We start from the raw sequence: 27,960 nt of genomic DNA, 5'->3' as shown, positions 1-27,960 counted from the left end.
TTCGATAACAAACAGAGTAGTTGGAGTTGTTTTATTTTGTAGAATATACATAGGTTAAACTTAACCTGAAATACAGTCTCAATCTTACATACCGCAGTTCCTCTTCCTTCTCAATGTGATAGCAAAAACGGAGTGATTTAGCCCGCCGAAATTAAGCTTGGCGTCACCCGATTTAGTGTGCCCTAATAAGTAAACTTCAAAATCCTAACACAAATATCTCCAAGTTCTGGCGGCTCTAAATTGAAACTTCATTAACTATCGATAGCCGTAAACCGTTCCGCGACATCCCCACTCCGGTGAAGCACTCGCATTCACCACGTCCAGGACAGCTAGCTTCGAAGCGGGACGCATTGTCGTCTTGGCTCGATCGTTAGTCCGCACCGCCGCTCGACGAGGAATTCCATCTCTCCCGGTGAACACCTCTTCCACGACGCCTCGTTTCCACTCTCTTCGTGGTATCGTGTGGATCACATATGAACACCAGATCTCCTCGACGAATGGGCTCGACGTGCTTGCACCATCATTGTGTGCGCCAGCACCTTCTTCACGCACTGCACCATCCTTTCCCAAGCGCCACCCTCAGCTAGGTTCGCCGGGCAATTAAAGAACCACTCGATTCCTTTGGAATCATGGCGCTTATACAGGAATCTGTAGACAAATCGTGGGCCATCTCCAAGTGGATAGCCCTTGTGGTTAGACACGTAAACAATGCCACCCACCTTTTCTCCGTGTGACGTCCAACAGTCACAAATAGCGGTCCAAAATAATCCAGGCCGGTATACTTGAATGGCCATCCGTTGGCCTCCAGCCGGTCCTCTGGCAGGGGACCCATCTCCGGCTGCGCAGGTCGCGCCTTCCGTAGTTTGCATACATTGCAGTTACTCATCACCTTCCGTAGCAGCCTCCGAAAGTTCGTAATCCAGAACTTGGCGGCCTTTCCTTGGCTGTATTCAGCAAACGCTTCTCCCTGCGATTGCCTTATCAGTGCGCGCTCGGCCTCAGCGCACTCCATCGACGTCAGTCCGTGATCCTCTCGATCGGAGCGTAGTCCACGGCACCGTCGAATAAATCTGAGCACCCATGCGGTGCTCCTTACTAATCGGTTGTAGCTCCCGCCTCCGACATGCTATTGTTTTCGTTCTCTGCCTTTCAGTCGCTATTGAGACCCTGCAGGTGCTCTGTTTTGTCGGCGATTGCTAAATTGTACGATCCTCTCGGCCTGGTCGGTAATCACAAGGTGTAAAATCTTTTTGCAGCAGCTCTACAAGGAAAAGCTGTCCTGGGATAAAAGCCTCCCGGAAACTCATAACACGAAATGGCTTGATATATGTCGCAGTTTTGAAATAATAAGTCATGTTAGTTTCCCTCGGTTCGTGTTTAGCGCAGAGTCTGGTCTTGAGGTGCATGATTTTTGTGATGCAAGCATTGATGCCTATGGAGCCTGCGTTTATTTGGTTTCTAAAGGGAATCAAAGTTTTAGCCATTTGCTTTGTTCAAAGTCGCGCATAGCTCCGTTGAGGACCATTACAGTACCAAAGCTGGAGCTTTGTGGTGCGGATCTTCTGGCCAAAAACATGAGGGAAATAGTTGGCTTGAAAGTATTTAAAGGCCGCTACTATTGTTGGTGCGACTCGACGGTGGCAATTTCCTGGATCCGAGATGAGCCCGCCAGGTTCAACATATTTGTGGCAAATAGGGTTGCTGCCATTCAGGAGCTGACAGATGCCACGGTTTAGCGTTATTTTCCAACAGCGTTAAATCCGGCTGACATCTTATCCAGAGGATCCCTCCCGTCTGAGCTTAGCGAGTCGTCACTCTGGGCTCATGGACCCGCCTATCTTACGGATCCTGAAAGAGATTGGCCAACAGCTGCTTGTCCTGACAAACCGGTGCTTGACCTTCGTCGAAGTGTGTTCATCGTAAAGTCGCCGTACGTGGATGTAACTGCTAGCTCCAAATTTCCAAATTCTTACCCCTCACTGCAACGAGTGTTTGCATACATTTACAAATTTTGTTGTGGAATTCGTCATCCTGGGCTCACCGTCGCACACATTCAAGAGGGTACTCAGATGATGCAGCGTTTGGTGCAGCGCGCGCAGTTATGGGAGGACATGCAGTCCCTAAAAACGCTGGAAAGAGTTTCCTCGTCTAGTCCCATATCCTCGCTTTCGCCGTTCCTGGACCAATTTGGACTTCATAGAGTAGGCGGATGCCTCCGGAATTCGTCATTGGACTTTGATGGCCGCCACCCGAAAATCCTCCCAAGGTCCCAACCGGTGACTCTGGCGATTATTTCGCATTACCATGAAACCAATCTTCATGCCGGACCTCGAGCTCTTCTGGGTGCAATTCAATCCCAATATGGGACTATTGGGGGGAATAAGACGGTTACCAAGGCCGTGAACAGATGCGTCAGATATTTTCAGATCAAGCCGCGGCTGATAGAGCATATAATGGCGGACCTTCCCAAGGAGCGCTTGGAAGGATATCACGCTTTTGAGGTTGCTGGGATAGACTTCTGTGGACCCTTCTTTCACAAGTCAGATACACGCAACAAGCCTGCGGTTAAATGCTACGTCTTCGTATTTATATGCTTTGCAACCAAGGCAGTTGCGTTTCTGTGCGGACTCAAGAGGTTCATATGCACCCGGCGGAAACCGAAGCAAATTTGGTCAGACAACGCCACTAATTTTGTCGGCGCAAAGAATGAACTTCTGGAACTTCGAAGGTTATTTTTCAGCAGCGAGCATCAAGGCTCCGTTCAGAATTTTTGCCTTTCGGAGACGATAGACTGGCGGTTCATCCCTCCACGGTCGCCCCATTTCGGTGGACTTTGGGAAGCGGCGGTGAAAACGGCCAAGCATCATTTCTACCGCGCTGTGGGTACGGCGGTTCTGACCCTCGACGTGCTGAGGACGCTGTTGTGCCACATCTCGGCAGTTATTAACTCCAGACCTCTTATTCCCATTTCAGAGAACCCTGCTGATCTGGACGGAGCATTTTCTCAATGGTGGTCCGCCTTCGTCGTTTGACGAGCTAGATATAACGGGACTAAACTATAATCGGCTTGACTCTTGGCAGCGCATCTCCTTTCTTCAGCAAATCTTTTGGTCGCGAAGGAAGGAAGAATACTTGACGTTGCTCCGGCAGCGCTCCAAGTGCCGCACCCCAAAGCCTGGCGTAGCCGTGGACAACGTCGTTCTTGTTAAGGACGAGAACCTACCCCCAATGAGATGGCCTTTAGCGAGAGTCATGCAGTTGATTCCTGGCAGAGACGGCGTCGCTCGAGTTGCAGAATTGTGCTGTGTCTGTTTCCCCTTGAGGACTCTGTTGGAAACCAAGCTTCCAACGGGGGGAGGATGTTGGGTCATGCAGCCGCCAAAACTGTGCAGTTGACTAATCTCCTACTCTTTAATATTGTAAGCCGAAATAGTCATTAATAGCAGTTGCGATGCCCATAGTGCATCGCACTCTCTCCCTCTTTGTAACTACTCTTTCTTTGTTATCTACCTACATTAAGCTCGGGCCCTGCATTTCGGCTGTCTGTCCCGCCAATTGTCACTTCTCCGTTTTTTGGCAAAGACTCATCTTGTGAATTTGATATAGCTCTTGGTCGGCCCTAGCTGTCAGTATAATAAACAAAACAAACAGTATCGGAAAATATTCGGCTATTTATTATTCGCAACAGCTATTGAAAAAGCTCAATAGCTAAACAATGTCGGTCCCAGATTTCGTTAATAATGAAGTCGATAGAATGTTAAATGAACAAATTATGAGACATAGTAGAACCTCCTATAATTCACCAGTTTTAGTAGTACCCAAAAAGGGTCAAAACGATGATGGAACTTTAAAACATCGACTAGGTATTGATTATTAAAAATTAAACGAGAGCACAATACAGGACAGATACCCAATGCAAGACCCGTCTGTAATATTATCTAACTTAGGAAAGTCAAAATATTTCTCAACAATTGATTTGGAATCAGGATTCCACCAAATTTTAATGAAAAAATTTCTACAATTATGAAGTATCCGATTCCACAAAATATTAGAGAGCTTTGAAGTTTCCTAGGCCTCACTGGATATTACCGAAAATTTGTCCGAAACTATGCAAAAATTGCTAAACCCTTTACCAAATAGGAGGAGATAATAGTAAAATTTCTAGAAAATTTTCAATACGGTTGGATGAACCAGCTATAAAAACTTTTAACGAACTTAAAGATAATTTATTAGCACAAGTGGAATTAGTCCAACCAGATTATAACAAAAAATTCACTTTGACAACAGACGTAGGAATCGGAGCGGTTTTATCACAGGATAATAAACCTTTAAATAAGACCGAACAACTTTATGCCACAAATAAAAAAGAATTGTTAGCCATAGTTTGAGCTCTTAAAATCTCATAAATTATTTATATGGAGTTATCCTTTACAATCTCTGATAAAAACCCGAACGTAGAAATGAAAAGATGGTTTTCTTTCATAGAAAGTTTCACCCCAAAAATAATATATAAACCCGGAACAACAAATGTCGTTGCTGATGCATTATCTTGAATAAAAATAAATAATATTACAAACATCGATATAGAACAATCAAGCTCAGATCAAAATACGTAGCATTCCGCTGAAAGTAGTTTTGAAAATGTAATGCAAGAGACCCGTAAACCGTTAAATCAGTTTCAACAACAACTGTTATTAACAACGCACAGTGGTTGCGCATATATGGGGAGAGCGGCCAAAAATACTTCTAGCAGACATATCGTTATGAAATTATTACTATAAGTTCTTTGAAAAATAAGAATTGAAAAAAATCTAAAAAATGGGAGTGGTCGTTAGTTTAACGACTGTTTTAATTTTAAAAAGAAAAAATACAAAAAAAGGATAATATATATATCAAGAAATATAAAAAATACTTAGAGATACTAAGGAACATCGATTTCGCATTAAGATATAAAGCAAAAGTTGTAATAAAGACGTATAAAATAATGTTACAATAACAAACAGAAAACAGATATTTTTTAAATTGATTTGTGTTTATCTATAAACATTGACCAATATTTTAAAATTCATTTCATCGTGCTATCAGGTGCCCATCACTTTTGAAACTCTAAGTGAAAAATAAGTTCACTTAAAACTTAATACTTAAAAAGATACAGGTTTCACAAACACTTAACAAACTAAAACAACACGTCAGAAACTCTTACACTGCAAAAAGTTACAGTAAATACCTTTAATTGTAATATTAAATGATTCCATTTTAAAAACACTTTATTTTTAACGCGTAACATAGGACAAGCAGCAAAATACAGCGAAAACTTGACCTTGAAGACTGCAAGACAGCTTGAGTTTGTTATTGTTTACACGTATGTTTGCAAATATTTGCAGCTAGACTTACGATTTTTATTTCCTTAAAACATTGACAAATACAGTTTTAGCACTCATTAAGGGGAGATTGGGGGGCAATATATCTAAAAGTTTACTTTAACTAGGAAAATTACATTCACATAATACACAAAAAAGGTATAATCCATCGAAAATTCACCAAATATGATAAATCAATTCAATGAATTTCACAATAGGAAATTTATTAAAGTAAATACCTGAAACTTTAAAATTCATTTTAAATAATTAAAATAAGACCTATCAATCGCACATTTGACCACTTTGAAATTGACTTTTGTTGCGACGAAAAACAATCAAAACTCCGCTGTGCTTCAAATATGAACAGTTGTTCTCCCTTTACACTATATTTTTAGAATGTCCCGTTAGAGTTTTGCCATACAAATATTTGGACATTTTAGAGACAATCTGTTACTTTTCGTAAATATTTAGAAACATTTTTTTTTCATTTTTGGCCTATGGGCGCAACCACCGTGTAACGGGTAGGTATACAATACATGAGTCATTGAAAGTTTTTGATAAGACACGACAAATGTATAATCGAATATGATGCGCCAGAAAATGTAATAACAATATTAAGAGAATATCTACAACCAAACATAACGGCAGAAACCCATTGCACTTTAGAAGATCTTTATCATATCCAATTACCTTTAAAAAATAATTTCACTAACAAATTTCTTTTTACTAAAATATTTATACAAGACGTGAAAAATAATGAAGACAAGGCTTTCTATAATAGAAGAAACACATTGTCGAGCTCATAGAGGACTAGACGAAAATTACAAACAAATAAATAGATTATATTATTGGCCAAATTTATTTACCAAATTGAAGGAATACAAAAAAAATTGTACAATTTGCAACGAAAATAAATAAACCAGACATCCAATTAAAATTCCTATTGGGGAAGCACCGACTCCAAATAAAGAGGGAGAAAATTTGTAACGAAAATAAATAAACCAGACATCCAATTAAAATTCCTATTGGGGAAGCACCGACTCCAAATAAAGAGGGAGAAAATTTGCACATCGATATTTATTACGCGCAAAATCTTATTTTCTTAATTTGTATTGACGCGTGACGCCGCTCGGCCTATCACGAGGAGATGCCTTCAAACATCCAAGAAAAACACCTCGTGTTCGATAACAAACAGAGTAGTTGGAGTTGTTTTATTTTGTAGAATATACATAGGTTAAACTTAACCTGAAATACAGTCTCAATCTTACATACCGCAGTTCCTCTTCCTTCTCAATGTGATAGCAAAAACGGAGTGATTTAGCCCGCCGAAATTAAGCTTGGCGTCACCCGATTTAGTGTGCCCTAATAAGTAAACTTCAAAATCCTAACACAAATATCTCCAAGTTCTGGCGGCTCTAAATTGAAACTTCATTAACTATCGATAGCCGTAAACCGTTCCGCGACATCCCCACTCCGGTGAAGCACTCGCATTCACCACGTCCAGGACAGCTAGCTTCGAAGCGGGACGCATTGTCATCTTGGCTCGATCGTTAGTCCGCACCGCCGCTCGACGAGGAATTCCATCTCTCCCGGTGAACACCTCTTCCACGACGCCTCGTTTCCACTCTCTTCGTGGTATCGTGTGGATCACATATGAACACCAGATCTCCTCGACGAATGGGCTCGACGTGCTTGCACCATCATTGTGTGCGCCAGCACCTTCTTCACGCACTGCACCATCCTTTCCCAAGCGCCACCCTCAGCTAGGTTCGCCGGGCAATTAAAGAACCACTCGATTCCTTTGGAATCATGGCGCTTATACAGGAATCTGTAGACAAATCGTGGGCCATCTCCAAGTGGATAGCCCTTGTGGTTAGACACGTAAACAATGCCACCCACCTTTTCTCCGTGTGACGTCCAACAGTCACAAATAGCGGTCCAAAATAATCCAGGCCGGTATACTTGAATGGCCATCCGTTGGCCTCCAGCCGGTCCTCTGGCAGGGGACCCATCTCCGGATGCGCAGGTCGCGCCTTCCGTAGTTTGCATAGATTGCAGTTACTCATCACCTTCCGTAGCAGCCTCCGAAAGTTCGTAATCCAGAACTTGGCGGCCTTTCCTTGGCTGTATTCAGCAAACGCTTCTCCCTGCGATTGCCTTATCAGTGCGCGCTCGGCCTCAGCGCACTCCATCGACGTCAGTCCGTGATCCTCTCGATCGGAGCGTAGTCCACGGCACCGTCGAATAAATCTGAGCACCCATGCGGTGCTCCTTACTAATCGGTTGTAGCTCGAAAATCTCCGTAACGATATAAAGTTCGCCATGACCAGGGCAAACTCACATTTCATCTCCTCTTCATCTGGCGTCGGGGGATTCCATTTCTCGCGCGATCTCGGCCAGCTTTCTTCCGGTCCTCGTAAGAATGGAGGACCACTTAGCCACCGCGAACCAATACTCAGGTACACGTCCTTGTGCTGCTTATCCATTGCAGCACAGTCTTAGAATCCGTCCATAGCACACTGGTGCTGATCTCCAAACCGTGCTCTTGCCTGACTGTATCCATCAGCCCATCGTACCCAATACTGCTGCTTAAAGTTCCAGTCGCGGGATTGACATAGTCCTCATTGGAGCGCACTTCGTCTTCGAACATCTAAAGGATAGCTTCAAAGCGAACGGTCGTGTTTTTTTTCTGCGTTCCGAATTTATTTTTGTTTTGCTAAATCCAGCGGTGGAATTTAACCAATTCTTTAATAATTCAATTTCGTAATCCGTACTAGTTAAAGTTCCGTTCGCTTCGCGAGTGAATCTTTTGTGATAAGTGCATTATTTTAATAAATTAATTCAATCTGTTCTCTTTCTGTCTTTGCGTTTTGTTTACTCTCTCTTTCGTGCGTTGTCCGTACTGTTTGGTGTTATTTTTGTACTAACCTGCACGGTGCACACGCTCTCTCGCTCTCCCACACAAAATCCTAAAGTGCAGACTGCGCTCTTGCGGTACATTTTCTGATTTTGTCTTTTGGTACAGTGGTCAAAACCCAATTAAACATGGAAACCAATGTTGTCTGCTTCCATAACAATTGCCGTCAGGTAATAAAGATTGAGCAGTCAAAAATGACCTGTTGGCTATGTGATAGAATGGTGTACACTAAGTGCGCTGGTTTTAACGGCCGAACAAGTGATGACCTAGCAAAAGACCCTAATCTAAAATACTGTTGTGATACTTGCCTAGGAGTTGCAAATGAAATTTAACTCTTTATGCGCCAAACTAAAGGTGGCTTGAAGGGACTGATCAGCAGTTTTGGCGTGGCTAGAAATAGTTTTCATCGAGATGATGATCTTCTTTCTGCGCTTGATTCACAATTTAATAGCCTCAAACTATTAGAAGAATCTCCAAAGCGCAGGAAAGCCGCTGGTGGTAGGCTGCCTAAGGGAATGCCCCGCAACCTTCGGCAAGTGATCAACAGAACTCCACAGCTGATCAGTTGACGATCGCAGCAAACCCTCAAATGTTGCTTAGATCGGCAGCTAAAAAAGATTCGGTGCAATCCGATCAATCGGTTGTGGAGGGAGTCCAGCCTGGGATTCCTACAGATTCCGTTTTGTCCGCACTGGTTTCTCAACCGGTGATTCCACCCGTCCCGAATTGTTTACCAGCACAAAGAAATATTGAGTCCGGACTACCGGCTCAAGTTGGCACTTCAGAAATACAACCTGCAGTGCCAAAACCCCTCTCGGTGGTTCCACTAAAGAAACAAATTTTTGTTTCTCGGCTTTCCCCTGATCAAACATCATCTGATGTACGGTCTTATATACAAGACAAAACAAAAGCCGACAACATAAAAGTGGAAAAATTTAACTTTTCTTATGCTAGGGACATCTCATCTTTCAAGATAACTGTCCCAAATGAGCTATTCTCAACCATATGTTCTGGTGATTTTCGGCCGGAAAGTATGATTGTGAAAGAGTTTGAAGCTAAGATTAAAAATAGAAAAAAGGGCCCGTGGGAATTAAACTTCCCACACGTGGCCAGATCACTAAACCATCCTCCTCTTCTACTTCTCTTTCTGGTATCAAAATGTAAGAGTACACAAGCCTAACTAGCTAACTAAATTGTATTGTAATTCATATGCGTAGAGCTGTCATTTTATTATAGCTCTGTTTGTATTACGTGCTCTCACAATCCGCCGTCTTCTGAATTTCCTGAATATATTAACCATTTGTCCGCTATCCAATCCGTTTCATACAGACTGTCCGATAGGGACCAACTAGTTGTTCTAGGTGACTTTAATATACCAGGCACTAAGTGGTCCGCAGAAGAACAGTCGAATATTCTCCTGCCTATAGCACAGCATGACTTTATTGACGGCTTGCTTGACATATCGTTGTCGCAAGTTAATTATATTCGAAATTCTCTTGGTCGTTTATTGGATCTATGTTTTGTTACAAGTCCTGAAAGTGTGTTTCTGACTAGAGTAGCACCTCTTAGTCAACCAGAAGATCCATACCATCCAACTTTCGAGGTGACAATCGACACAGGTACCGTAATAAAAGAGAGGCCAGATAAGTCAACCAAACGAATTCATTGTTTTCGTAAGGAAAACTTTCGGAGGCTAAATCTTTTTATATCTGGCTTTAATTGGTTCGATCTATATTCTTGCTGCATAATGGTCGATGCCATAGATATTTTTTATACTGCAATTAAATCATTTTTCAACTCTTGTGTTCCGATGCACTATCCGTCTACCTCTAACCAACCTCCTTGGTTTAATAAAGAGTTGACACATCTAAGAAATGTTAGGTCCAGACTTTATATAAAATTTAAAAATACCGGTTGTCAATCTATATTTTCTAAATATGTAAGTGCTCGGTTAAATTTTACCGCGGTTAACGTTCAGTGTTATAAGAATTATTTAAACCGTTTTAAGTTCCAGTTCGCAGAGGATCCCAAACAGTTTTATAATTTCGTTAACACTAAGCGCAAAACAACCAGTTACCCTTCTTCGCTATTTTTTGAAAATACTTCGGTAACATCGGATCAGGCAATAGCCGATCTATTTGCCAAGTTTTTTCAAACCACATATTCTACGTTACCTCATTCTGAACGGCCTTACTCTTACGCGGTATCAAAGTCAAATTTAATATTCTGTCCCACCTTAAACGAAAGCTCACTGCTTTATGATCTTCAGCGAATTAAGCCTGTCTATTCGCCAGGTCCCGACGGAATTCCTGGCTGTGTGCTTAGATTCTGTGCGGAAGCCTTGTGCAAGCCTCTACTAAAACTGTTTAACTTATCTCTGGAATCTACACAGTTCCCCCAAATATGGAAGGAGTCCTTTGTGATCCCTCTCCATAAAAAAGGTAGCAAATCGGATGCAAGCAATTACAGAGGAATCTCCAAATTGTCTGCTATCCCTAAGCTTTTTGAAAACGTTATCACTCCTCATTTGCAGCACCTTTGTAGGTCAATTATATCACCATGTCAGCATGGGTTCATGAAACGCAGATCAACAACTACTAACCTTCTGGAGATAAACTCCTTCGTAGTACAGGGCTACAAAAATAATCTTCAAACAGATGTCATTTATACGGATTTTAGTAAAGCATTCGACTCTGTTAATCATTCACTTTTTATAAAAAAACTTGATTTAATAGGTTTCCCTGTTCATCTCCTAAATTGGATTCTAAGTTATTTGAATGGCAGGACGCAACGGGTCCTCTTTAAAAATTCTCTTTCTTGTATTCTCCGAGTCACATCCGGCGTCCCACAAGGGAGCCACCTAGGTCCGCTCCTTTTTACCTTATTTATTAACGACCTTCCCTTAATAATAAATCATTCGCGTGTACTAATGTACGCTGATGATGTAAAATTATGCTTGCAATATAAGAACATTTCTCGCCATTTGGACTTACAATCCGATCTAGATTTCTTTCAAACCTGGTGCCGTGATAACGTATTAAACTTAAATGGTTCTAAGTGTAAAGTTATGACCTTTTATCGTGCCAACTCAATGCACGCAACTTACACTTTAAGTGGGTGCTCTTTGGACAGAATAACACATGTTGATGATCTTGGTGTTCTTCTGGACCCTAAACTTAAATTTTCAGACCATATTTCGTCTATTGTAAATAAGGCTTGGTTTTATAAAACGGTGGTCAACGGAATTTGATGATCCTTACATGACCAAAACCTTATTTATTTCTCTAGTCCGTCCGATCCTCGAGTATGGATCACCTGTTTGGAGTCCACAATATGAAGTTTACTCGGACCGCATCGAATCGGTTCAAAAGAACTTCTTACTTTTTGCCTTACGGCGCCTTAATTGGGAGGCAAACCTTAGATTACCTCCTTATTCAGATTAATGTAGATTAATGTTAATTAACTTACCCTCCTTATCTAACCGTAGAACGATGCTTGGAACAGTCTGTATTTTTAACCTTATTCGTGGTGAAGTGGATAGTCCCGACTTGGTTAGTCGGCTAAACTTCACTGTCTAATTATGAGTTGTCTAATTATGAGTTGCATGATCCCTACAGAGTATTATGTTCTGACTATAATAGATTGTATCCTATTATCTCTAATTCTGACTCTCTGCCGTTTTTAAGGCGATCAATCCTAACATACTTAACGAATTCTTAGATCTTACTACTATATACATACATTTCCGCGTCCTTTACTGTCTTCTATATCGCGTCTATCTTCCCGCAATTCGAGACGTACGATACACGGCAGCGCCCCTCGGTCGGTTGGGCGGGAGGTGTGGCCGTGGAACTCACGCGACAAAAAAAAAAAAAATATGAAGTGCCCCTGTTTATCTCCGCTTGCGTAGGTGGCCCGCCAATAGGTCGCTGCTGCGACCCGTTTTAGTGTGCCCTAATACGTAATCTTCAAAATCCTAACACAAATATCTCCAAGTTCTGGTGGCTCTAAATTGAAACTTCACCACTAACTATCCTATAAATCCTTTGCACAAAGATGTGGTTTAACTCTACATTTCGCAGACTCCAGACACAGTACCTCGAACGGACAAATTGAAAGGGCACTTTTAACATTAACAGAATTAGCTCGCTGCATAAAGGAAGAATTTAATCTCATTGACTATTCTGAAATAATTATTAGAGCCGCAAATGAATTCAATCAGAGCATTCATTCTACAACAAACCAAAAACCTTTTGATATTCTTTATAATAAAATTAAACATAAAAACATTCCAAAAATTGTAAAAAACACTCAGGAAAAAATGTTAGAAACATATAATGAAGGTCGTAAAGAAAGAGAATATAATGTAGGACAAGTTGTTTATAAAAAGAAACACGGAGAAAGAAATAAATTAAAAACATGACATAAAAAACAGGTTGTTAAGGAATACTTACCTAACAAAATAGTAATCAACAGTAGAAACAGAACTATTCGCAAAGACAACATTAAGTTTTAAAAAATATTATATTTCTTTTTAAAATGACAGACAATGCATCTCTTGTTACTTCTAATACCATTCGTAATAATATCCACTTCAGAAATAATTAATTATTCCAATCACGAATTTTTCCTGTTCAAAGACAGAAAGGATGTTCTTGCTTATGAAACCTATAGCGATTTATTCCACGTAACCAATTTAAGTTTTTATAAAGAAATAATCAATGTTGAATCATAAAAACATAAAGAGAGTCACTAACAAAAGTTTACTATGGGAAATCGCATACGACAGAAGTTATCGAGCTTATTTTATCACAGCTAATATCATCTAGATCCAAAAGGGGAATTAATGAATTAGGCTCCGTGTGGAAAAGTTAGCTGGAACTCCGGATCATGATGACTTCGTTTTAATTTAAAATACAATCAATGATTTAATAGAAAATAATAACAAACAATTTATTATTAATTCCAAATTGTTTAAAAAAAAATAGAATCTCTTTCTGATGATTTTAAACATGTATTTATAGACCAAGATTTACCATTAAAAAAACATCGTCTAAAACTTTTAACTTTTGACCGGCAAAATTTAATCGGCTAAAGTTGTTGTCTTTAATAGGATTGAGAATCCATAAGTCAGTTAGTTTGAGTCTATTTCGAGATCGGTTCGAGAACGATATAAGATAAATCCGATTATAGTGTCTTGTAATATTGTACAAGTTTAACAAGAGAGAACGTTATGGTCGAGTTCCCCGACTATCTGATACCCGTTACTCAGGTAGTGAAAGTGCGAAGTAGAGTCTTCAATACTGGCGGTTTGTGGGCGTTATAGTGGGCGTGGCAAAAAATGAGAGTCTTCAACACTGACAGTTTTTGGCGGTTTTTGGGCGTTAGAGTGGGCGTGGTAAAAAGTTGTTTGGCAAAACGATAGAAATTTACAAGACTAATACAAAAATGAAAAAATATTAAAAAATTTTTCAAAAGTGTGGGCGTGGCAGCTTTGTGCGGTTTGTGGACGTTAGAGTAGGCTTGGCAAAAAGTTGTTTGAAAATTTACAAGACTAATACAAAAATGAAAAAATATCAAAACATTTTTCAAAAGTGTGGGCGTGGCAGTTTTAGACGGTTTGTGTGCGTTAGAGTGGGCGTGGCAACATGAATCGATAAATTTGCGCTGCGTCTATGTCTCTGAAGTCAGTATGCCCAATCTTTCTAGGTTTTGTAGTTCCTGAGATCTCAGCGTTCATACGGACGGACAGATGGACATGGCCAGATCGGCTCGGATATTGATCCTGATTAAGAATATATATACTTTATATGGTCGGAAACGCTTCCTTCTGCCTGTTACATACTTTTCAACGAATCTAGTATACCCTTTTACTCCGTTAGGAATGAAGCTTATGCTTCTAATGGGGTTGATAAATATAGTCTGGGTAGTGCGTTGGATTAGTTACCTGCACTTCTATTGTTGACCTAATTTTAAATTTCAAGAAGATGCAAACAATGCAAATTAAGAAACTAATAATCATAATACAATTATACCGGTTGTGATGTTATTATTGGATACTAGTTTTACAATGTTCTTTTGTTCTATTGGTTTTATTTTGATTATTTCAATAGGTGTATACAATGGGGTTAGAGGTAGTTTTTGCTTAAAACTGCTTCTCATATCTTTATTTTACGATGTTTTACTGTTCTTATTTTATTACCTTTTATTGTTGCATTAGTATTTGAGTCTTGGCAATCTTGCTCTATGGTTTTATCAGTTATATTGCAGGTAATTATATTGTTTGGTTCTATGTATTTAATTAGGTGTGCGAAAGTTACGGGAACAAAATTGCATATTGGTTTGGTTTTATGGATGACTTTTAATGCATTCATTATTTACTTCTTTAAACTTTTGATTAAATATGTTATTGTTTTCTAAGAAGTATATATTTTTATCTAAATGATTTAATTGATAGCCATTGTTGTCGGGGTAGGGTATAATGTGAGTGGTGTGGATGATTTTATATTTAGTAGGGATATGTGTTATTAAAAGTATTTGGTGTGCATCAGTCCAAGTCGATGTTTTGATCTGTGTAATGTTCTTGCTGCCGATATTTTTTAATTTGTCATAATTATGAAGTTTTGGGTTGAAAAGGTTCGGCCGTGACATTGTGGTATTATCAGAAAGAAAGTTAGAAAAAGAATGTCTATCCTGCATCGTCGTTCTGTAAATTAGATAGGTTAGTAATTTGTTTTGCTTTCTTAAACTGAGTCTTAGAGTATTTAATAGCACTACCTCTATTGGTTATTTCATAATGATCTGGTGAAACCTGCTGTACGCTGTTATTATTTAATTTGTAAAGATTTAATTTAATTTGATAGGGCCCTTAACGATATCTCGTATTAATATTGTTATCTTCCCTTTTTTTATTAAGTTTTTCTATCCTTTTTCTTTTTGCGTCTTTTATATTTAAGGTAGGCTGTCCTGCATATAAAAATATATGATGTCCCGTGGTATCATGTCTTGTTTTGTGTAAATGACAAATTTTTCCTCAAAACTTTGCTTAGGCTGGCCAAAATCCTCTATCTGAACCCTCCACGAGGGCGCCGGCTGGGGAATGGGCACTGCATTATCCCGGACAACGGGTAATGGATTGCTACTTGGTCCGTCCGCGGTAATGCAGTTTCCAGCTAAGGGAACGGTTCAATTCCTTCCGCTCGAAAGCAGGAGAAAATGAACCATTTGCCATGGGCGGAGGTGCCTGCCGGTTAGGCATAAAACGCAAGTGGGTGGTTCCCCGGAAAATCAACCAAGTGTTCTCTGCTAATGGACAACCAAAAGCACTCAACCCGGGCTGGGATGTCAGCCCAAGTGTGACTGCTACCACCGGCGGGCACGGAGGGGAGCAACCCCCTCTGCGTGTCGCCAGCGGTAACACCTCTGATTTGACGGGAGCAGGTCATGTCAGTTGTAACGCTACTGCCACAACAACAACAACGACTCAAGGGAGGCTAAGCAGCTCAGGTGCCGCAGCCGATACAGTCTCGGACCTGGAGAGCGTGCAGCTCTCCAAAGAAGAGGAGGAAATCCTCCTCCCCTCCTCCCCTGAAACCAGACACCAGCTCCCCGCGCAGGGACGGGCCGAAGCGTTCAAGCGAGGGGATGAAGGCAAAGGCGCAATAAAAGGCCGCCTTTCGCATCCTGAGTAGGCTCAAGGAAAAAGCCGCCCTATCCCCACAGGAGAAGGAGAAGCTTACCTGGGCCGAGCAAAGGGTTGCAGAGGGTAGGCTGCACTTCGCCAACCTTCCCAGCATGGCATCAACGGGCGGATTCGCCAACAGGGTGGAAGAGTCGCTTGCCAACAATAGGCAACGCTCAACCGAGAGCGCCAATAAGGACGCACCGGGGAGAAAGCGGCGACGCGGGCCGAAGGAGGCAGGCCCTACCCCCCCAGAAAGCGAAGAAGCCCGAGAAGAGGCTTAAAGTCAGTGAGGCGACCAAACGACACTTGATCGTGGCACTCATCGACAGAAGCGATGAAGCCGGCAAGATGACCGAGCCGCGACTCGTTGCGCGACTCGTTGAGTCATTGTTTGAACGGATGGAGGAAGCTCCTGAGGCCCCCATCCCCACTTTTCATGGTGACGGGGTGAAAATCCTGAAGTGCATTGATGACCCGACGAGTAAGTGGCTGACGCAAACGGTCTGCCAATTGGAGGCGTTGTGGGAGGGCGCCCAGCTGGAGGTGGTGGACAGGGAGCTAATCCCGTCCATTCCGAAGGTGAAGGTTCTCTTTCCCATAGCAATCCAAGGGGACCGGGCTGAAGCTACTGCAGCGGCAGAATCCAGATATACCAACCGCGGACTGGAAGGTTCTACACCTTGCGACCCCATCACCCAAGGAGGGGGGCCAGAGGTCAGTCCTCCAGATAAATAAGAAGGCGGAAGACATCCTATATACAAGGTATGGGAAGATGGCATGGGGCATGGGGAGCGTGTACCTGCACCTCAAATAACGCCATCCCGGGAATGGCTCACACCCTGAAGGGAGGCGTGGTGGAGAAGGACCTAGGTCTGGAAACCATCGCGGAAGCCGCCTAGGGACTCTCGCTAGGCGAGACGGATGATGAAGACGGAGACCTGACGTTGTCAGTCAACCCGTCGAATGGAGATGAGCTCAGTACCCTTGCAACTGATAAAAGCAAGGTCGCGTCGGCGGAGCTCCTCATCGGTCCGCCGACATACCTTTGGTCCAAGAGCCATGGATTGCCTCGGGCAATGCCAACAACTGATCGTGGGTGCAGACACCAACACGCATCACTGCGTATGGGGTAGCCCCGACATCAACAACAGAGGTGAGTCACTCCTAAACTTTTTACTATCAACCAACCTATGCATAGCTAACGTGGGGGAAGTGCACACCTGTGTAGGCCCCACCTCCTCGAACGTGCTAGCCCTAACACTCGTAAGGGACAAAGTACTATGGTTTCAGAATGCAGAGTCCTTGAGAGACCATCTTTCTCAGATCATAAATACATACAATTCCTATGCGAATTCGAACACTCTCCCAAATCAACCTCTTTCAGAAACCCCCGGAACACTAACTGGGGGAAGTTCAAGAATACAATCGCGACTGGCCCGGGCCTAGTAAAATCCGTTGAAGACATAGAAAAGTCCCTAGACACCCTCTCCATTGTTAGATGCGCAACGCGCAGCATGCCCGACATCTAGAGCCAGGAAGAGGACCAGGTCACCCTGGTGGAATGGTAATCTTTCGCTTCTACGCAATAACCTCCGAGAATTTTTCAAAATCGCCAAAGACGCGAATAAGGATATAATCAATGGAGAATACAAGATCCTACTAAGGAATTAAAAGAAGGAAATACGCAGGGCACAAAGAAGCTCGTGGAGAAACTTCTGCTCCAATATCGAGACGGCCCCAGAAACTGCTATCGAAGCAGCCAACCATAAAGAGTCAGCTCAAACGCGATGACGGACAGTGGACTGAGGGCAGCGATGAGGCCCTAACAGCACTAATGCATGCTCACTTCCCAGGATGTACCGAGATATCCGATGCCAACAAGCACCAAGACCTCGTAACTGGAAAAGAGCATCAACAGATCTAATATCCTCTAGAAGAATCCATTGGGCTATAGTCTCACCTCTTTCTTACTCAAGACGCTAGAAAAGCTGCTGGACATATACATCAGAAATGATGCAGGACGACTACTGTTATCCAACCAGCATGCTTACACTAAAGGTAAATCAGTGGAGACGGCACTACACTCATTAGTACCCACCATTGAGAAAGCCCTGCATAACCAAAAATATGCTCTCGGAGAGTTTGTGGATATATCTGGAGCATTCAACAACGTGACCACAGACGCTATTATGGACCGCCTAGAAGCGGCCAACACGCCCCCCGCTATCAGTTTGTGGATAAGAAATCTTCTAAGCTGTAGACGGGTACAATCCGATTGGAGCACCGCCTCCATGGTGAATGGAGCACACAGGGGCACGCCGCAAGACACGCCTGTCGCCTCTTCTGTGGTATCTGGTGGTAGATTACCTGATCAAGAGATTCGAAGGCCCCAAAGATAACAGCTTATGCTGACGACATAAGCATAATTATCACGGGAGTCTGTCCATCGACACTCAGCTCGATTATGGTATCAACGCTCAGGGAGATATGTGAGTGGGCGAAGAGGGTAGGACTTACAATAAACGCGGACAAGACGGACCTCATTCTCTTCACCAAGAAATACAAGGTGCCGCTATGGGTCCCCCCGAAGATTAACTCATCCAGGCTAACCCCGAAGACACAAGTTAAGTACCTTGGAATTGTTTCAGACAGCAAGCTGACATGGAAGCCCAATGTACTAGAGAGGGTGAAAAAGAAGAAGATGCTTAGCAGCACATGGGGACTCTCACCCGCTCTAATGCACTGGGTTTACATCTCGGTGGAGCGTCCAACTCTGATGTATGGAGTCTTAGTGTGGTGGCAGGCTATGGAAAAGGAGACTTACAACAAGCTCGTGCAGAGGACCCAGCGGCAGGCACTGCTCTGCATAACAGGGGCGCTGGTGTCAACCCCCACAAAAGCACTCGAAACAATAATTTGAGTTGATCCCCTAGACATCCACGCGCAAATGATTGCAGGAAAGGCTGCACAACGACTAGTTGCATCAGGGAATATGTCTCTACAAGGACTGGGGCATAGTTCGATTCACCAGAACTTGCACGAATGTAAGAACAACAACATTCATGAGACCAGATGACTGGAAAACAGTTTGGGACCATGCTCAACATCCTAATATATGCACTGACGACGAAGAAGATGGAGAAGAACTTTCACCACCTGCAAAATTTCAAAAATTATGTGCAAAGAGCGCAACGTAAAACTCAGTCACTACGTGCTGCATCTTCCAAGGAAAGACTCCAGACTGTTAGTGGGAATTCTTACAGGTCACTGCCTAGCTGCGGCACACGCAGTCAAACTGGGCATTACCGACAACGGTAATCGAAACCTTGAAGCATCTCATTTGCAAGTGTCCGTCCCTTACAAGGGCAAGAATAAACTACCTAGGCGCTCCGGTTCTGGTATCGCTAGAAGATGCCTCCAGGAAGAAGCCAGGCGAACTACTTCCCATCGCGAAAAATACCTCGATCCTAAGAAACCGCGTAAACATTCTCTAGGTCCATAAAGAAACATTCAGACAACTACGGGCCATATTGGCCTATGCGCGGCCTCGTGAGGGCATTCCGACCCAACCTAACGTAACCTAACCCTCCTTAGCTAACCGTAGAACGATGCTTGGAACAGACTTTATTAATAACCTTATTCGTGGTGAAGTTGATAGTCCCGACTTGAATAGTCGGCTAAACTTCAATGTCCCAAGCAGATTTACTAGAAATTACGGACCGTTAATTTTAAATCAATGTAGATCTAATTATGAGTGGCATGATTCCTACAGAGTATTATGTTCTGACTATAATAGATTCTATCCTATTATCTCTAATTTTGACTCTCTGCCGTTCTTAAAGCGATCGATAATAACGTATTTAACAAATTGGCCGTGGGACTCGCGTACAAAAAAAAAAAAAAACGTGGATGTGGATCCGTCGGGAGGGAATGGGGAAAGCAGGCAGTAGAGCCATGCACGCCTGGGTCGCACCCCAGAGGTTCACAAAAGAAACCGCAGGGAAGTGTTACGCCGCTTAAAGAACGCGAACCTAAGAAAAATGTCTATTCTTCAAGCAAGGATACGGTACCTAGGATACTGCGTCAAAAGCCATGGGATGGGTACGGACCCAGAAAAGGAAGCACCCATAGCCCAGTTAGAACCACCATTATCGGTCCGCGAGCTGAAACAATACCTTTGAGTTGAATCTTAATACCGCCGCTTCGTGCCTGGCTTCGCACGCATTGTAAGGCCACTCAACGACCTCATCCGCAAGGATACCAAGTAGACACGGTCACAGGACCACCAGCAAGCTTTTGAGGAGGTGTAAGCAAGATTCGTCACAAACTCAGTCCTGGCTAGCCCCGACTTCGGACAAATTTTCATCCTGAAAACGGACGCCAGCGACTACGGGATAGGCGCGATCCTCACGCAGGATACAGAAGATGGCGAAAAAGTTATTTCGGACTCTAGCCGTACCCTAAACGGAGACGAAAAGATCTACTCAACAACAGAGAGTAGATCCCTACTATTGTCTACCGAAAAATAGGGGGAATGTGAGGAGTTAAAACGGGATCTCAGGAGTATTCAACAAGGACGGCAAGTATAAGTTTATTGTCTACCAAAGAAAGGGGGAATGTGAGGAGTTAAGACTCCGTATTAATGCAGATGTCAATTGCTAAGGGAGGGCCTGCCTGTATCCAGTTACGCAACAAATCAACGCGTAGTATTGGCAGTGCGAAGCCGAGGAGTTGCATAAAGAGAGTTTGGAGACTTGAGTTTGAAGATCCGTGGAGACTGCGTGGACTTTGGATTCGGATTTTAGAGATAAGAATGAATAACCTTTAAAGGAGGCCTATATTAGCAGGCCGAACGCTGAAAGCTAAACAGTCTAGGAGGACGAGGATACAACGCGAAGCAAAGAAGTCAGCAAGAGAGCTACAGCCATGATAGTCAGCAAAGCGCACTCTACGAGAAGTTCGGGACAAGGCAGTCTTAGAGATAGACTCGGAGTTCATTTCTATTTAGTGAAACCCATTAATTAAATGAGTGTTAGAAAAATAATTACATCCTATTAACATACTTAAGATTTCATCCACATTCGGTACTGGATATTTGTCCGCCTTTTTTATCTCATTGAGGTTACGGCGCCTGCCTTCTTAGGTACTACTACAATGGGGCTTGGAATTGCTTTCCCGGATTATTAACAGATCTAAAATTTCTTTTCTTTGACTTTTTACATCTGTATCTAGCGTATCCGTAAGGTTTTCTGTATACTGGATCCGTATGGGCTGTTTAGTATTGTGTTTTTTGTTATTAATTATTAGTGAGTGTGAGTGGGTCTCCATTTGTATATTGGAGATTGTGAAAATCTTTTAGGAGAGCTGTTAATTTAGATTTCTCTTCGAAGTTTAAGTAGTTAGTTACATGCATTTTGAGCATGTAACTCTTCTGACGGAAGGAAGGCAACGATAACTTCGTGCATCTGTCCGTATGTTGTAACGGCCTTTCTCGTGTCTCTACTGACCTATGTCAACTGGATATAGTTGGGGAGGCCAGTAAGGCATGTTATTGGATGATATTGGGGATAATATCCGTAAGGAGGGGGATAGCATTTGTGGGAGTATGAATAAGTAATCCTTTTTTGACTAAATTATAAACTTAAGATCAGAGTACGTATGTTCTGCACGTGGCCGCTGCTGGTGAAAGAGAGAGATAGTCCTCGAAAGCTATCAAAAAAGCTAACTATCGAAAAGTGCCATTCGCGGTGTTGGCTGTTTGCCAATCACCGATGGACGCACGCACAGGGTGGAAGTTTAGCGGGTGGTCCCCACATTACGCCACCCCAGAAATCAGCACTGCTGATTGCTGGAACTGCTGGACCAGTAGGCTGATCACTGGGTTTTGATCTAGCCGGAAGCTGCACATGACGTCCACTTCGCGTTGTAGTCTATGTTGGCAGCGGGTCGCTGGTTGCTGTAGGCTTCGCTATTTCTTCCTTATTCGATGACGCAGATGCATCTTGAGTCGACTACGTTTGCTGGCCATCTGCTGAACCGATCGATTATCGTCAAGCAGTAGCGATAGCCATTGGATGGTGGTATCGGACCAATTAGGGGTATGTTAATGTGCTGGAAACGGGCATCAGGCACATCAAAATTGCTGAGGGCGGCTCTGTTATGTCGATATACCTTACATTGCTAACACTCGACACAAGACGACGACCATGAGGCGATGTCCTAGGCCACACAAAGCACTCAGTGGCCAGTTTGACAGTGGCGCGTTTGCCGGAATGAGCCATACCATGCTGCACGTCGATAACGATTCTGCTCATCGGCGATGGAATGTATGTACGAATACGGAACGATGATACATCACAATATACGCTGATGTTGGAGTTCGGAAGCTGGAGCTTACGCAATGTTTACGCCACGTAGATTTGCCCGTCTCGATGTCTCTTAACAGCTGCTGCAGCTCGTCGTCCGCCTCTTGTAGGCGTGCGTCCATGTCGATTTGTCCGATTCCAGCAATGCGGGATAGGGCGTCTGACACAGTATTGGAGGCACCACTAATATGCTCGATTTTCGTGCAGAATTCGGCGATAAACGACAACTGTCTAGCTTGTCGTGGTGATGCTTTCTCGTGATTCTGTCGAGACGTATAAATTAATGGCTTGTGGTCGGTATAAATAGTGCAGTCGCGTCCCTCGATCATGAAACGATTGAACTTGACGGCTTCGAAAATCGCTAGTAGCTCCCGATCGTACGTACTGTAGCGCTTTTGTGTTTCCGTCATGCGCTTAGAGTAGAAACTCAGGGGCTGCAGATATTTGTCGTTGACCTAGTGAAGCGCTTCTCCGACCGCGTAATTGCTGGCGTCAACATGGAGAGCAAGGCTATTGGGTGCACAAACCGTGCTGCGCTGGCCAAGTCGGGTTTGCATCGCAAAAAGGCCATTTCAGCATTTCGCCGTTCTTTTTCTTCACCATATGTAATAGCGATGCCCAGCTGCTGCTGGTCGGTCGGATTATTCCCGTTTCGAGCATTCGTGCAAACTCGTTTTTGGCGGTAGGTAGAGTCTCAGCATTCAGACGGCGGACCTTTGCGAATACGGGCCCTCTTTCGCAATGTAGTGCTGAACTCGGGTTTTCGCATGAGTTCCTCATCGAAAACAGGAGGCAGGGTCAGGTCTTTATATTGAAAAATTATGTCATGGTACTCACATTCTGTGGCAACGATTGAGATGGGTGAGTACTGAACATGACAAAGTTCACAGACTGTAGACAGTGAGGTGGCTCCATCGCTGATTTTGCGTCGCTTGATGTCGATGATGAGACCGTAGCGAGAGATGAAATCGGCGCCGATAATAGCATTTGACACATTGGCCACTATGAACGTCCAGTTGAAACGTCGTCGGAGTCCAAGTGTGAGTGCTAGGGCTCTCGTCCCGTAGTTGCTAATTGGTGTGCCATTGGCTGCGTATAATTCATGCGTTGACGATGGTTTTAGATGAGGGAATGCGTTGGCGGGCAATACTGATATGTCAAGCCCTCGGGTAACCGCTCAAGCCACAGGGCTTTCTGGGCGTCTTCTCCAATGCCGTCCCTGGCCAGTTTGCGCATCCGGCGCAGCAATACAGACGGCTTGCTCTCTTCAAGCTCCAGCGACCGAAACAACTGTGCGAACTGGGACTGAGTTGAAGGCATGTGTTCGGCAATAATTCTGGCTTTAATTGCTTCATACCTTCCAGTAGGTGGATTTCGCAGAATGTACATAATGGTCTCCAAGTACTCTGCCGGCAGAAAGTTCAAAGTTTGATGGAACTTTATTTTGTCCACCGTTATGCGGAGACTTGCGAATTGCGACTCCAGTAGGGTAAAAAAACATCCGGATGCCCTTTCGTCGCCTTCCGGCCTTATCGCGATCGATGGCGGTGGTGCAGGTGAATTCGGATAAAACGCTACGAGTTGCTGCAACGCAATAGGTACAAAATTTTGAGGTTGGAATGAATCTTGCGGTTGCCCAACTGGTTGGGTCGCCGGCTGCTGTTTCAGAGGTGTTTGGAGCGTCGGCTGCGGCCATTGAAGAAGAGAAAACAAATGAAAACTGACTCAAAAAATATTAATTTTCGAGTATAAAATGTACTATTTATTACACCGGCCTCGTGAGGGCATTCCGACCCAACCTAACGTAACCTAACCCTCCTTAGCTAACCGTAGAACGATGCTTGGAACAGACTTTATTAATAACCTTATTCGTGGTGAAGTTGATAGTCCCGACTTGAATAGTCGGCTAAACTTCAATGTCCCAAGCAGATTTACTAGAAATTACGAACCGTTAATTTTAAATCAATGTAGATCTAATTATGAGTGGCATGATTCCTACAGAGTATTATGTTCTGACTATAATAGATTCTATCCTATTATCTCTAATTCTGACTCTCTGCCGTTCTTAAAGCGATCGATAATAACGTATTTAACAAATTGGCCGTGGGACTCGCGTACAAAAAAAAAAAAAAAACGTGGATGTGGATCCGTCGGGAGGGAATGGGGAAAGCAGGCAGTAGAGCCATGCACGCCTGGGTCGCACCCCAGAGGTTCACAAAAGAAACCGCAGGGAAGTGTTACGCCGCTTAAAGAACGCGAACCTAAGAAAAATGTCTATTCTTCAAGCAAGGATACGGTACCTAGGATACTGCGTCAAAAGCCATGGGATGGGTACGGACCCAGAAAAGGAAGCACCCATAGCCCAGTTAGAACCACCATTATCGGTCCGCGAGCTGAAACAATACCTTTGAGTTGAATCTTAGTACCGCCGCTTCGTGCCTGGCTTCGCACGCATTGTAAGGCCACTCAACGACCTCATCCGCAAGGATACCAAGTAGACACGGTCACAGGACCACCAGCAAGCTTTTGAGGAGGTGTAAGCAAGATTCGTCACAAACTCAGTCCTGGCTAGCCCCGACTTCGGACAAATTTTCATCCTGAAAACGGACGCCAGCGACTACGGGATAGGCGCGATCCTCACGCAGGATACAGAAGATGGCGAAAAAGTTATTTCGGACTCTAGCCGTACCCTAAACGGAGACGAAAAGATCTACTCAACAACAGAGAGTAGATCCCTACTATTGTCTACCGAAAAATAGGGGGAATGTGAGGAGTTAAAACGGGATCTCAGGAGTATTCAACAAGGACGGCAAGTATAAGTTTATTGTCTACCAAAGAAAGGGGGGAATGTGAGGAGTTAAGACTCCGTATTAATGCAGATGTCAATTGCTAAGGGAGGGCCTGCCTGTATCCAGTTACGCAACAAATCAACGCGTAGTATTGGCAGTGCGAAGCCGAGGAGTTGCATAAAGAGAGTTTGGAGACTTGAGTTTGAAGATCCGTGGAGACTGCGTGGACTTTGGATTCGGATTTTAGAGATAAGAATGAATAACCTTTAAAGGAGGCCTATATTAGCAGGCCGAACGCTGAAAGCTAAACAGTCTAGGAGGACGAGGATACAACGCGAAGCAAAGAAGTCAGCAAGAGAGCTACAGCCATGATAGTCAGCAAAGCGCACTCTACGAGAAGTTCGGGACAAGGCAGTCTTAGAGATAGACTCGGAGTTCATTTCTATTTAGTGAAACCCATTAATTAAATGAGTGTTAGAAAAATAATTACATCCTATTAACATACTTAAGATTTCATCCACATTCGGTACTGGATATTTGTCCGCCTTTTTTATCTCATTGAGGTTACGGCTCCTGCCTTCTTAGGTACTACTACAATGGGGCTTGGAATTGCTTTCCCGGATTATTAACAGATCTAAAATTTCTTTTATTTGACTTTTTACATCTGTATCTAGCGTATCCGTAAGGTTTTCTGTATACTGGATCCGTATGGGCTGTTTAGTATTGTGTTTTTTGTTATTAATTATTAGTGAGTGTGAGTGGGTCTCCATTTGTATATTGGAGATTGTGAAAATCTTTTAGGAGAGCTGTTAATTTAGATTTCTCTTCGAAGTTTAAGTAGTTAGTTACATGCATTTTGAGCATGTAACTCTTCTGACGGAAGGAAGGCAACGATAACTTCGTGCATCTGTCCGTATGTTGTAACGGCCTTTCTCGTGTCTCTACTGACCTATGTCAACTGGATATAGTTGGGGAGGCCAGTAAGGCATGTTATTGGATGATATTGGGGATAATATCCGTAAGGAGGGGGATAGCATTTGTGGGAGTATGAATAAGTAATCCTTTTTTGACTAAATTATAAACTTAAGATCAGAGTACGTATGTTCTGCACGTGGCCGCTGCTGGTGAAAGAGAGAGATAGTCCTCGAAAGCTATCAAAAAAGCTAACTATCGAAAAGTGTCATTCGCGGTGTTGGCTGTTTGCCAATCACCGATGGACGCACGCACAGGGTGGAAGTTTAGCGGGTGGTCCCCACATTACGCCACCCCAGAAATCAGCACTGCTGATTGCTGGAACTGCTGGACCAGTAGGCTGATCACTGGGTTTTGATCTAGCCGGAAGCTGCACATGACGTCCACTTCGCGTTGTAGTCTATGTTGGCAGCGGGTCGCTGGTTGCTGTAGGCTTCGCTATTTCTTCCTTATTCGATGACGCAGATGCATCTTGAGTCGACTACGTTTGCTGGCCATCTGCTGAACCGATCGATTATCGTCAAGCAGTAGCGATAGCCATTGGATGGTGGTATCGGACCAATTAGGGGTATGTTAATGTGCTGGAAACGGGCATCAGGCACATCAAAATTGCTGAGGGCGGCTCTGTTATGTCGATATACCTTACATTGCTAACACTCGACACAAGACGACGACCATGAGGCGATGTCCTTGTTGATGCTAGGCCACACAAAGCACTCAGTGGCCAGTTTGACAGTGGCGCGTTTGCCGGAATGAGCCATACCATGCTGCACGTCGATAACGATTCTGCTCATCGGCGATGGAATGTATGTACGAATACGGAACGATGATACATCACAATATACGCTGATGTTGGAGTTCGGAAGCTGGAGCTTACGCAATGTTTACGCCACGTAGATTTGCCCGTCTCGATGTCTCTTAACAGCTGCTGCAGCTCGTCGTCCGCCTCTTGTAGGCGTGCGAACTCGTCCATGTCGATTTGTCCGATTCCAGCAATGCGGGATAGGGCGTCTGACACAGTATTGGAGGCACCACTAATATGCTCGATTTTCGTGCAGAATTCGGCGATAAACGACAACTGTCTAGCTTGTCGTGGTGATGCTTTCTCGTGATTCTGTCGAGACGTATAAATTAATGGCTTGTGGTCGGTATAAATAGTGCAGTCGCGTCCCTCGATCATGAAACGATTGAACTTGACGGCTTCGAAAATCGCTAGTAGCTCCCGATCGTACGTACTGTAGCGCTTTTGTGTTTCCGTCATGCGCTTAGAGTAGAAACTCAGGGGCTGCAGATATTTGTCGTTGACCTAGTGAAGCGCTTCTCCGACCGCGTAATTGCTGGCGTCAACATGGAGAGCTATTGGGTTATTGGGCTATTGGGTGCACCAACCGTGCTGCGCTGGCCAAGTCGGGTTTGCATCGCAAAAAGGCCATTTCAGCATTTCGCCGTTCTTTTTCTTCACCATATGTAATAGCGATGCCCAGCTGCTGCTGGTCGGTCGGATTATTCCCGTTTCGAGCATTCGTGCAAACTCGTTTTTGGCGGTAGGTAGAGTCTCAGCATTTAGACGGCGGACCTTTGCGAATACGGGCCCTCTGTCGCAATGTAGTCCTGAACTCGGGTTTTTGCATGAGTTCCTCATCGAAAACAGGAGGCAGGGTCAGGTCTTTATATTGAAAAATTATGTCATGGTACTCACATTCTGTGGCAACGATTGAGATGGGTGAGTACTGAACATGACAAAGTTCACAGACTGTAGACAGTGAGGTGGCTCCATCGCTGATTTTGCGTCGCTTGATGTCGATGATGAGACCGTAGCGAGAGATGAAATCGGCGCCGATAATAGCATTTGACACATTGGCCACTATGAACG

General features: G+C 43.6%; 3 protein-coding genes across 17 annotated transcripts in view; all 3 read right to left on the bottom strand.

Annotated features, from left to right (window-relative positions):
• Positions 1–8,143, bottom strand: LOC120322409. The gene is made up of 2 exons (XM_039377701.1): positions 7,611–8,143; positions 1–1,070 (listed from the first exon to the last, which is right to left on the bottom strand). The coding sequence occupies exons 1-2, from the start codon at positions 7,844–7,846 to the stop codon at positions 584–586; spliced, it is 723 nt and encodes a 240-aa protein (XP_039233635.1). The 5' UTR covers positions 7,847–8,143; the 3' UTR covers positions 1–583.
• The window catches only part of LOC26536261 (unconventional myosin-VIIa), an 893,412-nt gene that overhangs the window by 782,249 nt on the left and 83,203 nt on the right, over positions 1–27,960 (bottom strand). The window lies entirely within an intron of this gene.
• LOC120322411 lies at positions 23,446–24,022 on the bottom strand. Its single transcript, XM_039377704.2, has 2 exons — positions 23,684–24,022; positions 23,446–23,625 (listed from the first exon to the last, which is right to left on the bottom strand). The coding sequence occupies exons 1-2, from the start codon at positions 24,020–24,022 to the stop codon at positions 23,446–23,448; spliced, it is 519 nt and encodes a 172-aa protein (XP_039233638.1).

This window comes from Drosophila yakuba, chromosome X, assembly GCF_016746365.2.
Source record: "Drosophila yakuba strain Tai18E2 chromosome X, Prin_Dyak_Tai18E2_2.1, whole genome shotgun sequence".
NCBI lineage: Eukaryota > Metazoa > Arthropoda > Insecta > Diptera > Drosophilidae > Drosophila > Drosophila yakuba.
The sequence above is the reverse complement of the archived record's forward strand: the minus strand, read 5'-3'. Positions and strand labels throughout refer to the sequence as shown.

Bases quoted from the DNA above. Each gene is read 5' to 3' on its own strand.
- LOC120322409 (XM_039377701.1), bottom strand. From the start codon at position 7,846: ATGGATAAGCAGCACAAGGACGTGTACCTGAGTATTGGTTCGCGGTGG. The intron at 1,071-7,610 runs ATTTATTCGACG...ATGGGTGCTCAG, and splicing joins AGCACCGCATGGGTGCTCAG to ATTTATTCGACGGTGCCGTG.
- LOC120322411 (XM_039377704.2), bottom strand. From the start codon at position 24,022: ATGGCCGCAGCCGACGCTCCAAACACCTCTGAAACAGCAGCCGGCGAC. The intron at 23,626-23,683 runs GTATGAAGCAAT...ACTCAGTCCCAG, and splicing joins CGAAATCCACCTACTGGAAG to TTCGCACAGTTGTTTCGGTC.